This window comes from Sus scrofa, chromosome 1, assembly GCF_054392235.1.
Source record: "Sus scrofa isolate SSC_HxYL_T2T_F1_AM1 chromosome 1, Sscrofa_HxYL_maternal_Yorkshire_Landrace_v2.0, whole genome shotgun sequence".
NCBI lineage: Eukaryota > Metazoa > Chordata > Mammalia > Artiodactyla > Suidae > Sus > Sus scrofa.
Window position 1 is genome coordinate 64,488,212 of NC_139383.1, and position 16,991 is coordinate 64,505,202.

The 16,991-nt window shown below is 36.2% G+C and overlaps 1 protein-coding gene across 10 annotated transcripts in view; it reads right to left on the reverse strand.

Annotated features, from left to right (window-relative positions):
- Window positions 1-16,991, reverse strand: part of MMS22L (MMS22 like, DNA repair protein) — a 153,865-nt gene that overhangs the window by 46,971 nt on the left and 89,903 nt on the right. For 5 of the 10 annotated variants that reach the window (XM_021073193.2, XM_021073186.2, XM_021073188.2 and 2 more), the window contains one exon: window positions 12,432-12,536. The exons of the other annotated variants lie outside the window; for them this stretch is intronic. In XM_021073193.2, coding sequence (XP_020928852.2) covers window positions 12,432-12,536 — 105 coding nt within the window. The remainder of the gene's footprint in view (window positions 1-12,431; window positions 12,537-16,991) is intronic. 10 annotated transcript variants of the gene reach the window in all.

Genomic DNA, 16,991 nt, shown 5'->3' on the forward strand with positions numbered 1-16,991 from the left:
ACGCCTAGGTCTTACTTCTCACCTTTGTATGCTTTTGCTTCTCCTATAGTGCATAATTATGGAACAAGGTTTGACATCCTGTATATAGCTTTCCTGGTAGTCACAGCTGCATGTGTAGCATATTATGCCTCAAAATTTAAAGGAAAGTTGTCTGGTGATGGACTCTGCACCCCACAGAGAAAGCATGGTATAATAAATAAATGTGACTGATAAGAAAGAGCTAACAGAAAGCAAGGGATTAACCACAATTAAAAACTGAATTCCTTTTTTAGTTCTACTCCAAAACCTGCCAACTTTCTTCAATCTATATTAGTAAAAAATATAATAGGAAGTTCTAAATTTAAAAAAGTTGTTTCCAACCACCATGAGTAATTATTCCAAGGGTCTGATTGATTTAACTAATGGAAAACTGGATGGGAATCAGTACACTCTACCATTTTTAGTTTCAGCTAAACTCACTAAAAAAAAAAAAAAAAACAAAAAAAAACAAAAAAACCTTAGGTACTTTGGATTTTCTTGTCATTCTCAGTCACATCTATAAAATAAAGCTATAATCTGCTTTACTACCCAGAAAGAATAGAATATAACCAAAGTAACGACATTACCAGAAAAAAAAAAAAATGCTTTAAACCTAGAAGGTATCTTAAAAACCATCCAATCCAATCCTGTCTTTGAAAAATGATAAGAAAACAAAAACAGGTTCCAGGTATACAGAATGCATGGGAGTCAGTTATCAGGAAGCCACAATAAGTCAGAATCCAGGCTGGCAAGTAGGAGCCCAGTACATCCTGCAGAGCCTCCCTGTGATGGTGCCTCAAGGCATTTGTGTAGTAGAGGAAGTGAGCGGGTGGTGATGTGAGTGGATATGGGAGATCAAAGCAAGGAGTTTGTTGGCTGTTTTGACTACAGAGGGATTATAACAAATTAATAGCCCAGTACTGGTAATGATTCTTCTGGTTACATATAATGCACCATTAAGTAATAAAAAGGCTCTTTAAAATGTAAAGAAAATTATTCAAATGCACTTGTCTAAGAGAAAGAAAACCAGCCTGTGACCCTAGAAAACTTCTAAGACTTAGTTTTTCATCTATTAAATGGGAATATTGCCCTACCATCCTTCATGGAACTGTTAAAGTATCAAATCGTACTACTTAGGTAAAAACAATTAGTAGACTCTAAGACAAGATTATATTTACTTTAGTCTCATTGCTACTGATTCTAATTCCTAATAAGCATATTCATAGATTCAGTAAATCATCATCTAGAAAGACATGGGCTTTACAGACAGATAACCCAAGTATGAATCCTATTCTCTCAATTATTAGTTGGACTTCCTCATCTGTTGCAGGAACTCTTAATAAGACATATTCAATAATGCTACAAGGGCTTAATCTCTAGAGTATACTAACAACTTATACAACTCAACAGCACAAAAGCCAACAACCCAATGGAAAAACGGGCAAAAGACCTGAATAGATATTTTCCCAAGGAAGATGTACAGATGGCCAACAAGCACATGAAAAAATGCTCAACATCCCTGATTATTAGAGAAATGCAAATCAAAACTACCATGGATACCACCTCACACCAGTCAGAATGGCCAGCACTAATAAGTCCACAAATAACAAATACTGGAGGGGGTGTGGAGAAAAGGGAACCCTCTTGCACTGCTGGTGGGAATGTAAGCTGGTATAACCACTATGGAGAACAGTATGGAGGTATTTTAGAAAACTATACATAGAACTACCATATGACCCAGCAATCCCACTCTTGGGCATATATCCTGACAAAACTGTCCTTGAAAAAGACACATGCACCCGCATGTTCATGGCAGCACTATTCACAATAGCCAAGACATGGAAACAACCTAAATGTCCATCAACAGATGATTGGATTAGGAAGATGTGGTACATATACACAATGGAATACTACCCGGCCATAAAAAAGAACAAGATAATGCCATCTGCAGCAACATGGATGGAACTAGAGATGCTCATCTTGAGTGAAGTAAGTCAGAAAGAGAAAGACAAATGCCATATGATGTCACTTACATCTGGAATCTAATATATGGCACAAATAAACCTTTCCAGAGAAAAGAAAATCATGGACTTGGAGAATACACTTGTGGTTGCCGGTGGGGGCGGGGGGAGTGGGGTGGATGGGGAGCTTGGGGTTGATAGATGCAGACTATTGCCTTTGGAGTGGATTAGTAATGAGATCCTGCTGTGTAGCACTGGGAACTATGTCTGGTCACTTATGATGGAGCATGATAATGTGAGAAAAAAGAATGTGTACATGTATGTGTGACTGGATCACCTTGCTGTACAGTAGAAAATTATAGAACACTGTAAACCAGATATAATGGAAAAAAATAAAAATCATTATATTAAAAAAAAGACATAGTCAATAATGGAATAATTATAATGATTGGCCAGAGAATCAAAGATTGCTTATTGATAACAGCTCTGTTCTAAGATTACAACCTTTATTAACTAATTTAATCCTGTAGCTACTATTTTGTCCCCCATTTTGTAGACAAGGACTCCAAATACAAAAAGGATAAATACAGTGCCTGGGTCATCCTGTTATAAAGCAGTAGAGCCAGAATTTGAACCCAGGCAGTCAAGATACCATGCAACTATGCTACAGCTACCTCGAACACCATTTAACCAGCCAAATAAGAAATACATGTCCTAAATGTCATATTGCTGTGCTCATTCATTCATATGCTAAGTCCTAACAGAAGTAGTTAAAAAATAATCTAATACCCAATCTTGGTGGCACACCAGATACAAAGTTTAACACTTCTGTGGAGTGTAGACTATTCTACAGTGATTCTTAAGGTCAATGACATACAATATTTTAAAACTGTCCTGTGGTTCACAACTGAGTTTATTTTTAAGAGAATAAATCAGGAATCTAATGTTGAGCCTAGCAAACCAAGTATGCTTAGAGCAATACTTCCTTACGATTTTATAGAAGAATACCCATGAAGTACTTATACGGTATAGTATGAAAATACATCAATAGTGATTATTTTTAGGAATTACCTTTATAATTTTATTAATTTTGTATTTATAGATGACTATGGTTCTCAAATGACTTAAGTGCTTGAGTGATAGATATTTCACTGCACTTTATGGTACACTAATAACAAGGATCTACTTCAGTAGTTCTCAATCTTGACTACCATCAAAATCACCTGTAGAGCTTTCCAGAAATACTAAAGTTCTGGCCTCATGAAGATCCTACTGCATCTTCAAGTTTGGAGCCTAAGCATATTACTTAAAAAAATTTTTTTTCAGTGGGTCTGGGGAGGGACCTAAGAGTCTACATTTCTAGTAGGCAGATTTTGTAAGCCTAGGGACCACACTCCAGCAGTTTCCTTCCTGGCTTTTTTTGTCTATGAAACAGGGACCACAACAGTACCTATAGAATTAAATTAGTTAATTAAATGCTTTGACTAGGCTGATACACATATTCCCAATTAAACAGTCTGATTTTCTGGTTAACAATAATAAATATTCCATTTATTGACTATGTCCTATTTGATTCTTACAACAGATGAAGAAATGGTCATGGAACAAGTAGCCCATGAACCACACTGGGTAGCAAGACCATTTGTAATTCTGTACTAGAGGAGGTCGATAATCATTCCTCTACTCTGTAGGCATAAGTATAAAACAAAGTATAGGTTTTATATTAATTCATAGAAGATCACTGAAAGCAGTAGAGGAAAATGGGCATGCAGATGATTCTCAGAGGACAGGTTAAGGACAGAAAAGGTGAAAAAGAAGGCAAAAGCACAAAAGCATATGAATTCCTTATGATTACTCTCTAATTCAACACATATTACACATGTTCTACGTAGCAGGGATACCAAGTTGCCCTTCTGGAGTTTATATTCTCAAAAGAGAAAGATAATTAGACACACACAGATGTGAACACCTCAGGTTTCAGTGAGCTTTATGGATAGAAAGAGATCAAAGTACAGAGATAATGAGTGGTGAGGGCTAATATTTTGACTAGGATGATCAGGAATCACCTTCTGAGAAGGTGACATATGAGCAAAGACTAAGTAAGGAGGAGAAGCACATGGATGTGGAGGGAGAGAATTCCAGAGAGAAGAAACAGCAGTGCACAGGTGCCTGGGCTGGTGGTTTCATGGGCTCAAGAGCAACAAATAGGAGGCCAGTTGGCTGAAGCACAAAGTGTGATAGAAGAATCAGCAGATGAATTCAAAGAGGTAGCTAGGTTCCAGATCATGTAGGGTCTTATAAGCCATGATAAGAACTTTAGGTAAAATCAAAGTGAAAAACAAGCCACAAAAGAAGAGTAACATAATTACATCTTCAAAGGAACACATAAAAAAGCAAGGTGAGGGGGCGGTGGTGGAAAAAAGTAACCACTCTGACTATACTGGAGAATTTTCTGTAGTATCTTTAGAAAGGCAATATATTTAGAAATAAAAAATAGGGGAGTTTCCTGCTGGTTCAGTAGGTTAAGGACCTGGTATCACTGCTGTGGCTCAGGTCAGTGGTGTGGCACAGGGTTTAATCCCTGGCCCGGGAACTTTTGCACACCACAGGTGCAGCCGAAAACACAGTTAAAAAATAAATTTAAAAAAGAAAGAAAATAGGACCATACTTTTTCAGTCACATGTTCTCATTCACTTCACAAGAAGTTACTCAATGTTAATCATTGTTATCTGATGCCAGAGATATAGAAACAATTAAGGCACATCTTCCTGTTTAAAAAGAAAAAAAAAATCAAGAATTCTTTTTGAAGGTAGTAAGGAACCACTGAAGGATTCTGAACTGTGGAATGATATAATGAAAACAGATTGGGAAAGATTAATTTGGTAATGGCAAACAGAATGGGTTAGAATAAAAACTGACTAGGGACAGGAGAGACCAATTATGAAGCTTCCGTAAATATCGAGTTAATATGCAATTTGAGCTACTTTATGAAGAAAAAAGAAAGCTAACAATAATTATTTGGCATTTTGTGAAGGAAAGGAAGGAGCAATCTGTGTTATTGCTAAATTTTGGAAGCAAGAAACAAAGTTAGGAGGAACAGTTAATTACTACAGAAGGAGAGTATAATTTGAGTTGAAAACAGAAAATTTAAGCAACAAATTCTAAAAAGTTTTTGGAAATCTGGACTTAGAGTCCAGGAGGACATTCAGACTCAGTAATCACTGTGCCCAACAGCTCAGTTTATTTTAATGAACATTTTAATTTCTATTAACTATATGAGGTACTATATTAGATGCTATAAAATATGGTCCTTGCTCTCAAAGAATGCACAATTAAGTGAGGAGACAGAGGTATGAACAGAGTATCATAATGCACAAAAAAGGGAACATTTGGTCCAGCTAGAGGTTTGATGAAGGCTTTATGGAGTAAACACATCATTATCAGATTATGCAAGTTGTTAGCTAACTGAACAATAGTTCAGGAAGTTGTAATAACATGAGTAAAGCATAGTGACATGAAATTGCATGGCAAGAGGGGACTCACAAACAATTCTGGAATTAACAGAAGATGAAAGGCCAAGGGAAAATGAAACTAGAGTATTGATGGAGACCAAGTTGAGGAGGGCGACACCATCTAAAAAGTGAGAGCTACAAGTAAACAATTCTTTAAGGTAGACGACATTAACAGAGACAAAACCAACTTACCTACCCAAACATGTTGTATCTCCCCAAATATGTTCCCCATGTAACTCAGAGCTTATAAGGACTACCTTAGACATACATACATTTAAACATCCTGTGTAATTGCACAGGGCTAATGTTACAATGCTATTTGTCTTTGAAATATTTTCAACCTAGTGTGTGCGTACATATATATAAATATAAAAAACTTGATGCATACACAGTTAGCCCTTGAACAACAGAGGGGTTTATTTGCATATAATTTATAGTTGCTTCTCCAAACCCATGGTTCCTCTGCATCTATGGATTCAACCAACCATGGACCATAATATAGTATGGCAGTATTTACTTTAAAAAAATATCCAGGTATAAGTGGATTTGAACAGTTCAAACACATGCTGTTCAAGGGTCAATTGCACAAATACATATAACCACTCATCACAACATACTATTTATATTTTTTGTCAATGCTTGAATGCTCTCTTATGCACTCAATAAAATTGAGCCCGATCTATAACCATTCGTGTTATTTGGCACAATGCACTGCAAATGCTCTTAGCAAATGGGTGCACCACTGAACTATCTTAAGTTGAACATATTTATTTTTTTTGTGTGTGGTCTGTTTCTGCCATTTATTCTGTGTTCGGGGAACAGTTTAGCCTATGATCAACAAGTAACAGTCCTGAAGTTATCACAAAGACTCAAAAAAAATAGTATTATGCTGGATATTAAAGCTGAAGTTTTACAGCACATCAAGATGCCTTTGAGGAAATAGTTGAGGGTAAAGACCACATTAAGGCTTGGTTGAAATCCCTGGACATTAAAACTGCAAGAAACCATAAGCAGATGGAAGTCATGACTTAGGGATTTCTAAAAGAACAAGAGAGCAATCATCACCTGACCGTGACAACTCATTTCCAAGGGGATAATACTACAATAACCCTGCGCTACTTATATTCAGTTAGGGCCCTTATTTCCAGAAACTCATTCTCCAAATTTAATAGCAGTGTGTGGGTACAAGGTAATGGATGAAAGTAAGAGAGGGGGAGAATATGGGCTCAATATAAAAGACAGTTTCCAAGTTTGCCCGCTACCAGAATACTATGTGGGTAAGATCATGAGTTATGATCCAGAATCTTTGTCCATTATGTTAGAGGCACTCAGAGGTAAGATGCTCCCTGAAAGAATTATCACAATAAAATACACACATCTTTGATAAAATAACTAAAGTTGTCACACTTGTCTTTTGGGATTTCAAATATGGTTCTCTTCCTCTTTAACTGTACGTGGATATGTATAATTGAGCAAGCATGCATGCATTAGACCTTATCTAAAATAGCACGTTATGGATAGAATTCTCATATTTAAAAAAGGAGGAAAAAAAATCCTAGTAATTGGTAGCTGAAAGAGAAAGTCATAATATATTTCCTTGCAATAAAGGCATACCTCATTTTATTGCACTTCAAAGATGCTGTTGCTGGTTTTTTTTTTTTTTTAATAAATTGATGGTTTGTGGCGAACCTCCTTTGTCAGACGATGGTGAGCACTTTTTAGCAATAAAATATTTTTAATAAAGGTATGCAAATTATTTTCTAAGATATAATGCCATTACACACTTAATAACATAGTAGAGTATAAACAACTTTTATACACACTAAGAAGTCAAAAATTCACATGACTCACTTTATTGCCATATTCATTTTATTGTGGTGGTCTGGAACCAAATCCACAATGTCTATGAGGTATGTCTGTGTAGGTAATAACATGAACAGAATATGGAAAGTGCCTTCATACTGGAACAGAGATGAACAATCTATCAAACACAGACACAAAGCCTTTGACACTCCTTGGTTCCGGGGACTGATGACTACTTTGACCAACAGTGTGCAGTGGATGTGACACTAAATGACTGGTGGCTAAGAGGCTATGAAGTTTCTGCTTTATTTGCTAGGAAAACTCAGTCATAGGAGCCTTAAAATGCTGTGTAATAGAGTTCTCAGTTACTCTGAGAACACTCTTCAGAGAAGCCATAGGTAGTACTCGAGTCAACAGCCCACCTAAGCTGTGCTTCAGCTATTCCAGCTCAGATGCCAAACATGTTAGGGAAGAAGTCATCTAGGAATTGGATCTCCTAGCTTCAGGTGATATGGCTGCCAGCCTCTTGAGTTACCCCAGGTGGAACCATCCTAAAAGAGGTCCCAGACATAGTAGAGCAGTGGGAAGCTGTCCTTGGCTTTCCATATTCCTAACCTACAGAATCTGTGAGCATAATAAAAGAGTTGTTTTGGCAGTGTTTTATGCCATTATGTTTTAGCATGGTTTATTATGCTCTAAAGAAGGTACCCACTATACACCAAGTACTAAGTAGAAATTAGGAATTCAAAGATGAAAAAGTTACAGACTTGACTCAAGGAATTCACACATGAGGAGGGGGAACAAAGACTTTTCTTCATTAAAAATATAAGGAAGGGGTGGTATCTGCAAGGGTGCAAAGGCAAACTTAAGACAAAATGGCTATATTTCAAGCCTCCTACAGACCATCTGCAACAGTCTCAGAAAGTATAGACTTATTTTAGGACAAATGAATTGCAAAGACAAGGATCATTTGAAGAAAAACTGCTTTTGTGTTCAAGCACAGAACACCTATATCCAGCATTTACTGAGATATTTTATGGATTTTACTGAGATATTTTATCCTATTTACTGTCAATAAATTTCATTCAGTTCTGTTGCTTTCACATTTTCATTAATACTTGACAGATTTTTAAAGTGAGTTTCATTTAAATTTTCCCTAGAAGTAGGGTAGTATATTTGTGAATCTATGAATATCATCTTTTAAAGCTAATTAATAAAACCACTCTCCCAAAACTAGCTTACTTCTCACCATCTCAATAGGTTTTTTTCTAAAACCAACCATATATAGTCAGCTGTACCCTCTACCTACAGCTGCAATCATTATACCACATCTTACTAAATGTGTTTAGTTGCAGTGCAGGGGAATGTGCTTTGGTTCAAAAGAATACAGGATCATTTTATTAAAGGCAAAGACCTAAATATTTTTGAGGTCAAATATTCCACAACAAGTAAGCTAGGGCTAAATTCCAATGGTGAGCACTTTTGCCTAATTGGTGGTAATAAATTCCTAAAAAGAAAGGGTCTAATGGTAATGTTGACTGATTCTTAACTACATTAACCCAAATGTTCCTGTCACAGTGAAATTTGCTCTATAATTTACCTTAATGGACTAGGTATATCAATAAATATTGAAACTGTCCAGTCTCTTTTTTTCCCTTCCATTTAAATCAAATCCAATTGTATATCAACAGAGTATACCAATGTATAATTACAATAGCTAATGCATTGGGAAAAGTAGTGTTCTTTGATAAATAATTTTCTAAAACCTCTTAAGCATTCTGCATCCTCAACATTTCTCTTACACTCAAGAAATACAGTAAATTACAAAAGCAGACACTACTGACCATTGCCAGTTGTGATAATGGATCTAAAAAAACCCTCATCAACTCCTACAGTGACTACTTTTTCAGGTTTCAAAACTCAGTCAAGCACAAGAGTTAAAAAGTACCTAGGGATGTTTAAGAAAAACATTTTTTTATCAAAAATATAAGCAAACTCTTAATGGAAGTAACAGTGTAGTTACCACTGTAACATAACATAAAACCTGGGGTAGATAAATAAGCTTTAAAAGTCTGTAAACCCTTTGAAATCACATGCAAACTTTTGTGTGAATGCATTTATTTTTTGTGACAAGAGGGACTATAGCTTTCATGAGAGTCTCAAAAGGGCCAGTCTCAAATGAATGAAATCTACTAATTAGATCCTATTTTCTACTCCCACTAGATGCTTCCTCTAGATTTCCAACCCTGACTCCTCGTCTCCCTCCTTTTCATTTCTGCACTCCGTGCCTCTCCTGTCCCCAATAACCCATCTGTTACCTGTCTATCAACTACACTAACTTAAAAGGAAAGCCTAATCTGAATTCCATACAGAAAAAGCTATTACTAGTCAACGTTTAAGATCAATCATCAGAATAAATAAATGTATAAACTTCTTTAAAACAAACCTGTATTTAACAGTTCATAAATTTCTTAATTTCAATTTGCACTTACTCCAGATACTTAGTTATACACACATTTCTTTCTAGAGATGCTACTTGCCATGTTTACTATAGTTCTTTAAAAAGGAGGCAAAGATAGAGGAGGGAAAAGTTTTCCTAAAAGATTACTCCTTGAGTCAATGATCTGTGGGGGTTATTATGAAGCTCCATTATTAGGGCTCAGAGCCTCAAAGGCTTTTCTTATATCACTAATTTCTTTTTGCAAGGCTTCAGCAAATGAGCTAATCTATCTGGTTCTGCATGCTTGGGGCTTGATACATGCTATTTGTACATGACAAGTTTCATCTGTATAGCACCATTGATAATATTTATCTGTACATCAAAAAAGCTCATCTCCCAATGTAAAAAAAATTCATATACTGGGGTAAGCAATGTTAAATAGGTGAGTAAAAGACCTATGATATCTAATAAAATGGAACCAAGTTACAGGAAGATCACCAGTTGTGTAGGAATATGCAACAGGGTTAATCTACCAGATTTAGCACAAAAAAAAAAAAAAGAAAGAAAGAATTGGAAAAATCCTTGCTTGCAATGATAAAATAGTAGGGCTTTGTTAGCATCCTGTGAATTTCAACTAGAAATAGGAAAAACTAATTTACTTCAAACAAGAGAAGATGAAGCTTTATAACCAAAGAAGAAATATTTCAAAATAAATTTTAAAATCATCCTCATTATTTATAACCACCAGAAGAAAATTAACCCCTGAAATTTACTCTTACAGGAAAAAAATGTTTATAGGTTTTTTTTTGCTTGCAGTACTTAATTATAAACCTTTGATAAAGCTTAAAGTCTTTATAGGATAGTAACTTTAGAGAACACAGAAACCAAAAGATAGCCAAAAGTAAAGCTGCTTTCCTTTCAGAAATGATAATCAACATGAAAGCATCTGTGTAAAAGATTCTGAAAGGAGGGAACAGCCTACATATTCAAATAATAAGGTAATAAGATTATTTCCAGATTTCCAAGACACTATATATATTACATCCTTTTGAGAAAGATTGGTATTTTTCTTTGTGAAGAAGGTATACATCAAGTTAAAGAGATTGTTCCTGTAATTCATCATCTTTCAGAACATGAGGTTACATTAGGCTTCAATCACCCCCTACTCCTACTGCTCTCAGCATTTGGTAATATAGATAGTAGAGCTAATTTTCTGTCATTCAGGAAGAACTGTGGGATCACTAAACTTGTATCATCATCACCTCTGAAACACAGTAAAAATCACTGTTAGAACCAATGGTTTATTAGATCGAACCCACCATCAACAATGTCAACTCTGCCTGGTTGTGTTAACAGGAAAATGTTTTACGAGTTCCACCACTGGGCATCAATTTAACTTCCAGCACCAGCTATGCTGTAAAACCGTGAATGTAATTTATATGGTGACCTGTGTGTGTGGGAAGCAATATCTAGGTGAAACTTCTCACAGTCTGACAAAATGCTTTGATTTGCACCATTCAGATGATTGAGCAAAAAGAGTTTAAGCAATCACTACCAATAGCCTTTATCTCCAAATGCACTAAAAATTTATTACTTTATGAGTACAACCTATTGCTTTAGAGCCAGGCTTGATAGAATAGAAATGATTGGATAAATATTACATTTTCAACTGGTACACATCTTGTCCATTAGGTTTAAATATTGGACAAGCTACGTGTTTAAGATAAACATCAGTCTTAGCTGATTCCATCACACAGTACATTTAGAAAGCCTCCAAATGTTTCCATAGTAACATTTTTGTGCTTACACATAACTGAGGATACATGTTCATCGCCAATTAGGAGAAAGTAAACTGAGAGGCCATTGAACTCTTCTTAAACAATCTACCTTTGTCTTTTATTTAGCACTTAATATAGCTGACAAAATTTACACATTTATTGTTGTGTATACAGCAACCAAATAATCACTCAAGCAGGAAGGAACATGAAAACATGGCTCACCCACCTATCCCAAATACCACTTTACTATTCAGGCTTTCCGAGAAATTTCAAACTAGTCGAGACCACATATTCATGGATCTTCCAGTAGCTACTGCTGTGCACTAAGGGAAGGAGATTTATCTGGCAACTTCTCTATCCACTTGCCTGAGTCAGAACACTTTTAAAGATGGTAATGGGTGTTTCTGACCTGTAGATACAGAGCCTGGCTGTCATGATTACTGCAATACAACTTTTAAATATCCTTTCTAGCATCATGGGAAGGAATCTTATGCATATAATCTCCAATGCCTTTGGGCTCCTGAGCAACTACAGTAGCCTTGACTAAACTGATTAACTCAGTGTTACTTTCTACTGGGTTCTAATTTGGTTTCATTAGATACTGCAAGGTAAATAATATCATCTCCAGTCTAGTGATGAAATAATGGACTGAGAGAGATTAAAAAACTTGACCAATAAGTAACAAAAATGGAATTTAACCCAGGTGTCTGATTCCAAATTATTTTCCACTATAAGCCATACTAAGAATCTTTATTCAAGATGAGACTGTAATAATTAAAACCCTACACCTGAAGTTTGAATAAGTACTTAATTAAATAGTAAATAAAACTTAAACACACATAAGATTATTTACTATAGGTATATATTTATAATACTCCTAATTACCAGCCTTGATTCATGACAGAAATATACTACTAACCAAGAGATCATCAGGCAAAATGACAACTGGTTATTAACCTCAGTAGTTGAGCTCTTTTCCTTAATTAAGGTTTCCAGACTTTTTTCATGCATTTTGTTTGCCACACTGAAAAAAAAAAAAAAAAAAGAATTCCAGTGTGCAAAATGGATATAAAGCAGAAACTTAACTATTTAGAAACAAATTATATACCACACACAAAGCCATTTGTTATAGTACTATTAGAAGAGACTTAAGCAATTCACTTGGAATGTTCAGCAAGATATTTTAAGCTGTTTTTCTTGTTCTTCAAAATTAGAAACTAGAAAAATCCCACTTGACTAGAAAGGAAAAAAAAAAAAAAAAAAAGGAAAGTTGTCCCTTCTAGGGTTAACTGATGCTTTTTGTAAGATTTTAGGTAAGATTAACCTTTTGCTCACAATAGGACTGGTTATTGGTTTTATTTTTTTACTCTCTTTAACTCAGGTAAAAATCAATATAGAGTGAGACAAAGGGCTCTAGAGGGTCTGGCTACACCAGCTTTTGGTTTGGCTCCTGCACAATTCTACAACATGCTGAGGCTGGGAAGGATTAGCCTGCTTGTGTTGAGTAAACCGATGATACTCAATAAACAGTTTCTGTTGTAAACCCCTTAGGACGTGCAAAGCCACACTAGTTGGCAATAGACCAGATAAGCTGCAGAACCAGCTGTAATCTCATTTAGACCTGAGCTGATCCTCCTGTCCTTTCATTCCACAGGATCAAAGCAAACCACTGAGGAGGCAGCTGTATTATAGCGGCTCTGCTTGCTGGATGCAGCAAACATTTCATAAATTCCACTCCTTGAAGCAAGTCTCTACCTAATCTACCCAGAGCTAGGACAATCAATGAATTTCTGAATTCATTAGACTGATTATTACAGGGTAACCAGTTTTTCTTTGTAGAAATGTGATAACTACATGCCAACTTTACAAAGCAGCTTCTACCGCTGACCTTTTTTTTTTTTTTTTGAGGGGCCCCAAATGTCCACCACAACACATAAAAATGGTTTAAAATTACTTAGCTCATTATCCTTAATGCATAATAACAAGCAAACAATACAAGATAAATTCCTCAGTGGATCTGAATTCCGATGCTGAGACTTAGTTGTAAAAAGAACTCATGTTCCTGACGGTCTGTGTCCTTATCTATAAAATGAGTAATTTGAACTAAAAGGGATTGGCAAACCAAGGTGCTGCTGACCAGATCTGGCTGAATTCCTCCAGATGTGGTAGCTGACTATCACTCAAATGTATCCAAGCTTTAACAGTGGCCCATAATTCCATGCTCAATGACACAGGGCAGGGGATGACAATCCTTACTGTGATAGGATGCCATATGTTGGCCAAAAGTGATATTTGGAAAAAATTTATAAAAAAGGTTTCTGAAGTTAGAAAATATTGTTTAACATTTGAAACTTTTCTATAAAACAACACAACTTTTAAGGGTTCAAAAGTGAGAGCATTTACAGGAATTCCTGTCGTGGCGCAGTGGAAACCAGTCCAACTTGGAACCACGAGATTGCAGGTTGGATCCCTAGCCTTGCTCAGTGGGTTAAGGATCCAGCATTGTGGTGAGCTGTGGTATAGGCTGCAGATGCGGCTCAGATCTGGTGTTGCTGTGGCCCTGGTGTAGGCTGTCAGCAACAGATCTGATTAGACCCCTAGCCTGGAAACCTCTATATGTTGCGGGTGTGGCCTTAAAAAAAAGACAAAAGACTGGAAAAAAAAAAAAAGTGAGAGTATTAAGTATTTCAAAGTGTTTCTTCCCCCCATTTCAATAGAACTGACTGTGTACTATCTCATTTTACTGGCCATTTCCTTTAACAGAAATTGAAATTTCAAGTTATGAGGCTTTAGAAAGCAGTCATCATTCTCAAATTTTAGAGAATACTAACTGCATGTATAATGGGCACTGAAGAAACAGGTATTAGATGTCTCATCACAGATCACCCTAAAACAGTAAATATGAGAGAAAAGAAACCCAAAAAGATGTATGGGGCTATACAGACTAAATAGCAAACAGCAGCATTTGAAAAGAATCAGCTCGTAATTTAAAGCTGAATGCCAATAGTTGAGAGAAAACCTATGGACCATCACGTAAGGGAGCAGGCAAATTTTTTTGGTAAAATTATGTGGGCCACATGTGGTGTCATATATTCTTGCTATTTTACAAAGCTTCAAAGATGCAGAAACCATTATTATTAGTTCAATGGCTAATAATATATACAAAATTATACGTAATCGATGCTATTTTCCAAAGCTTAAAGAATGTAAAAACCATCACTATTAGTTTTATGGCTAATAACACATACTCAATGTACAAAAAACAGACCATGGGCCAGATCTGGTCAGCAGCACCTTGGTTTGCCAATGCCCTTTAGTTTAAATTACTCATTTTACAGATAAGGACACAGACCGTCAGGAACATGAGTTCTTTTTACAACTAAATCTCAGCATCGGAATTCAGATCCACTGAGTGCCCACTCTGGGGCTTTTCCATTACCTCCCAACCTTTACTCCAACATTACTTCTGAGAGAAAATAGTGTGGAGAATCTATTGTACTTCAGAAACTTCTGAAAAAGGTAAACAAGAAAGACTGGGACTTGTCAAGCCACGCAGCTTATCAAGGTGACCATACATTAACTGATTCAATAACCTCCAAGCTAACAAATTCTGCATTGAATGATCGACCTCTCTCCAATCCATTCTTCAGACATAAAAAGGGTCCCATTTAACATAATCACATAACAGCAAAAGTAATAAATATCAAAACCTTAACTCTTCTACTATTTGCAAAATCCCAGATCTTTGTAATAATAACACCACGATAGGAAACTGCAAAACTGTATAATTATACTTTAATTGTATTGTGAGGCATGCATTAATCACAAAGTTTAAGTACCAAGGATAGAATTATAATAATTCTGTAAAACAAATTTAAGCTAGCTAAGTAGGTCAGAACCACTAACATGCAACAGGAGACCTCTGGGAATTTATCAGTTAATGGCTATTTATGTGCAAATGAGTGCCCTCCAACCCTCCAAAATCCTGTGTAGCTAAAGGGTATTTCTGTTAACCAGGAGCACTGCTTAAATGCAGAGGCATAAATTAAACCATTTTATTGGAATGATTTTTAATTCCTCTACTTCCCTCTTACACATCCCCCCTACTTTCTAGAAGCACAATTTACAGAACATATTTAAAAGAAGAAAAAAAAAGAAATGGTTGGAGAAGTTTTCAAAACTGGTCTCTTGTGTCCTCCACACACCTACATGTACACGATATCTTCGGTAAAACTAAAGGAAAACATTTCACATACTTCACATCCTCCAGAGGAGATTTACACTGCTGAAAAACTACAAGCTTCAATATGAGTACTACATTAATACATGCTGTACAATGAACTAAAATAAAATCCTGTTTTATATCCTTATATTCTTAACTTACAGAAGACAAAGAAGTTCAATGCAGTTTGCATATATCATAATTTTTGCTGTAATAGTCAAACTATATATTTATCAAAGTGAGGCAGAATACTAACTCAGGTAGTCAGTGTAGCAGCATGGGCTTCGATGCGTTCTTTGATACGACTGTTGATTAATATTTGCGGTTTAAGGGCTCCAGAGAGCAATTCCCCACAGGCCTTGTTTTATTATAGGAAGTGTGCCTTCCCCACAGGCCATGTTTACTATAGGGAATGTGCCTTCTCCCACATGGACCTTAATCTTCTACCCACTCCTAAAGTGATAGAAAAGGAATGAGAGGAAGAGTGACTTAGTCTAAGGGATGAGAAGGACAAAGAAGTCATAAAACTTATGGGACATTTCCACCCCTAAAACTTCTATTGGACAAGGACTGATATAGGTAACTGGGCAAGGCCAATGGGAGAAAACCACATCTTTCTGGACCCCAAGTTGGTACCCTCCCCCATCTTTAAGGGATAAAAACCCCTAAAGGACAACAGAAAGCAGGGCTCTTCCCACTCCCAGCAGCCCTGGGAGCTATTTGTTTTCCTTTAATAAAGACTTTGCTTACTTGCTGCCTGTTGTGTTCATGGGTTCATTCTTCAACTGCTCGAACAAGAAACTGGATTCCAGCAACATCTTTCAAGCATCAAAAGTGTACTTGAAGAGTGCTGTGATGATACATGCAGGTGGCATGTATCTTTTTCAAGGAATGTTTTGTCCAGATACACGGGTCATATGGTAGGTGGATTGGGAATTTGGGGTTAATAGATGCAAACTATTGCCTTTGCGATGGATAAGCATTGAGATCCTGCTGTATAGCACTGGGAACTATATCTAGTCACTTATGATGGAGCATGATAGTATGAGGAAAAGGAATGTACACATGTATGTGTGACTGGGTCACCATGCTGTACAGCAGAAAATTGATAGAACACTGTAAACCAGCTACAATGGAAAAAAATAAAAATCATTACAAAAAATGTACTTAAAATAGCGGGAAATAAGCTTTTTCTCATTCTTTAAAACGAAACCAGGCACACCCCTAAGTGCCTTATTTCCAACTTGCCTCTAAAGA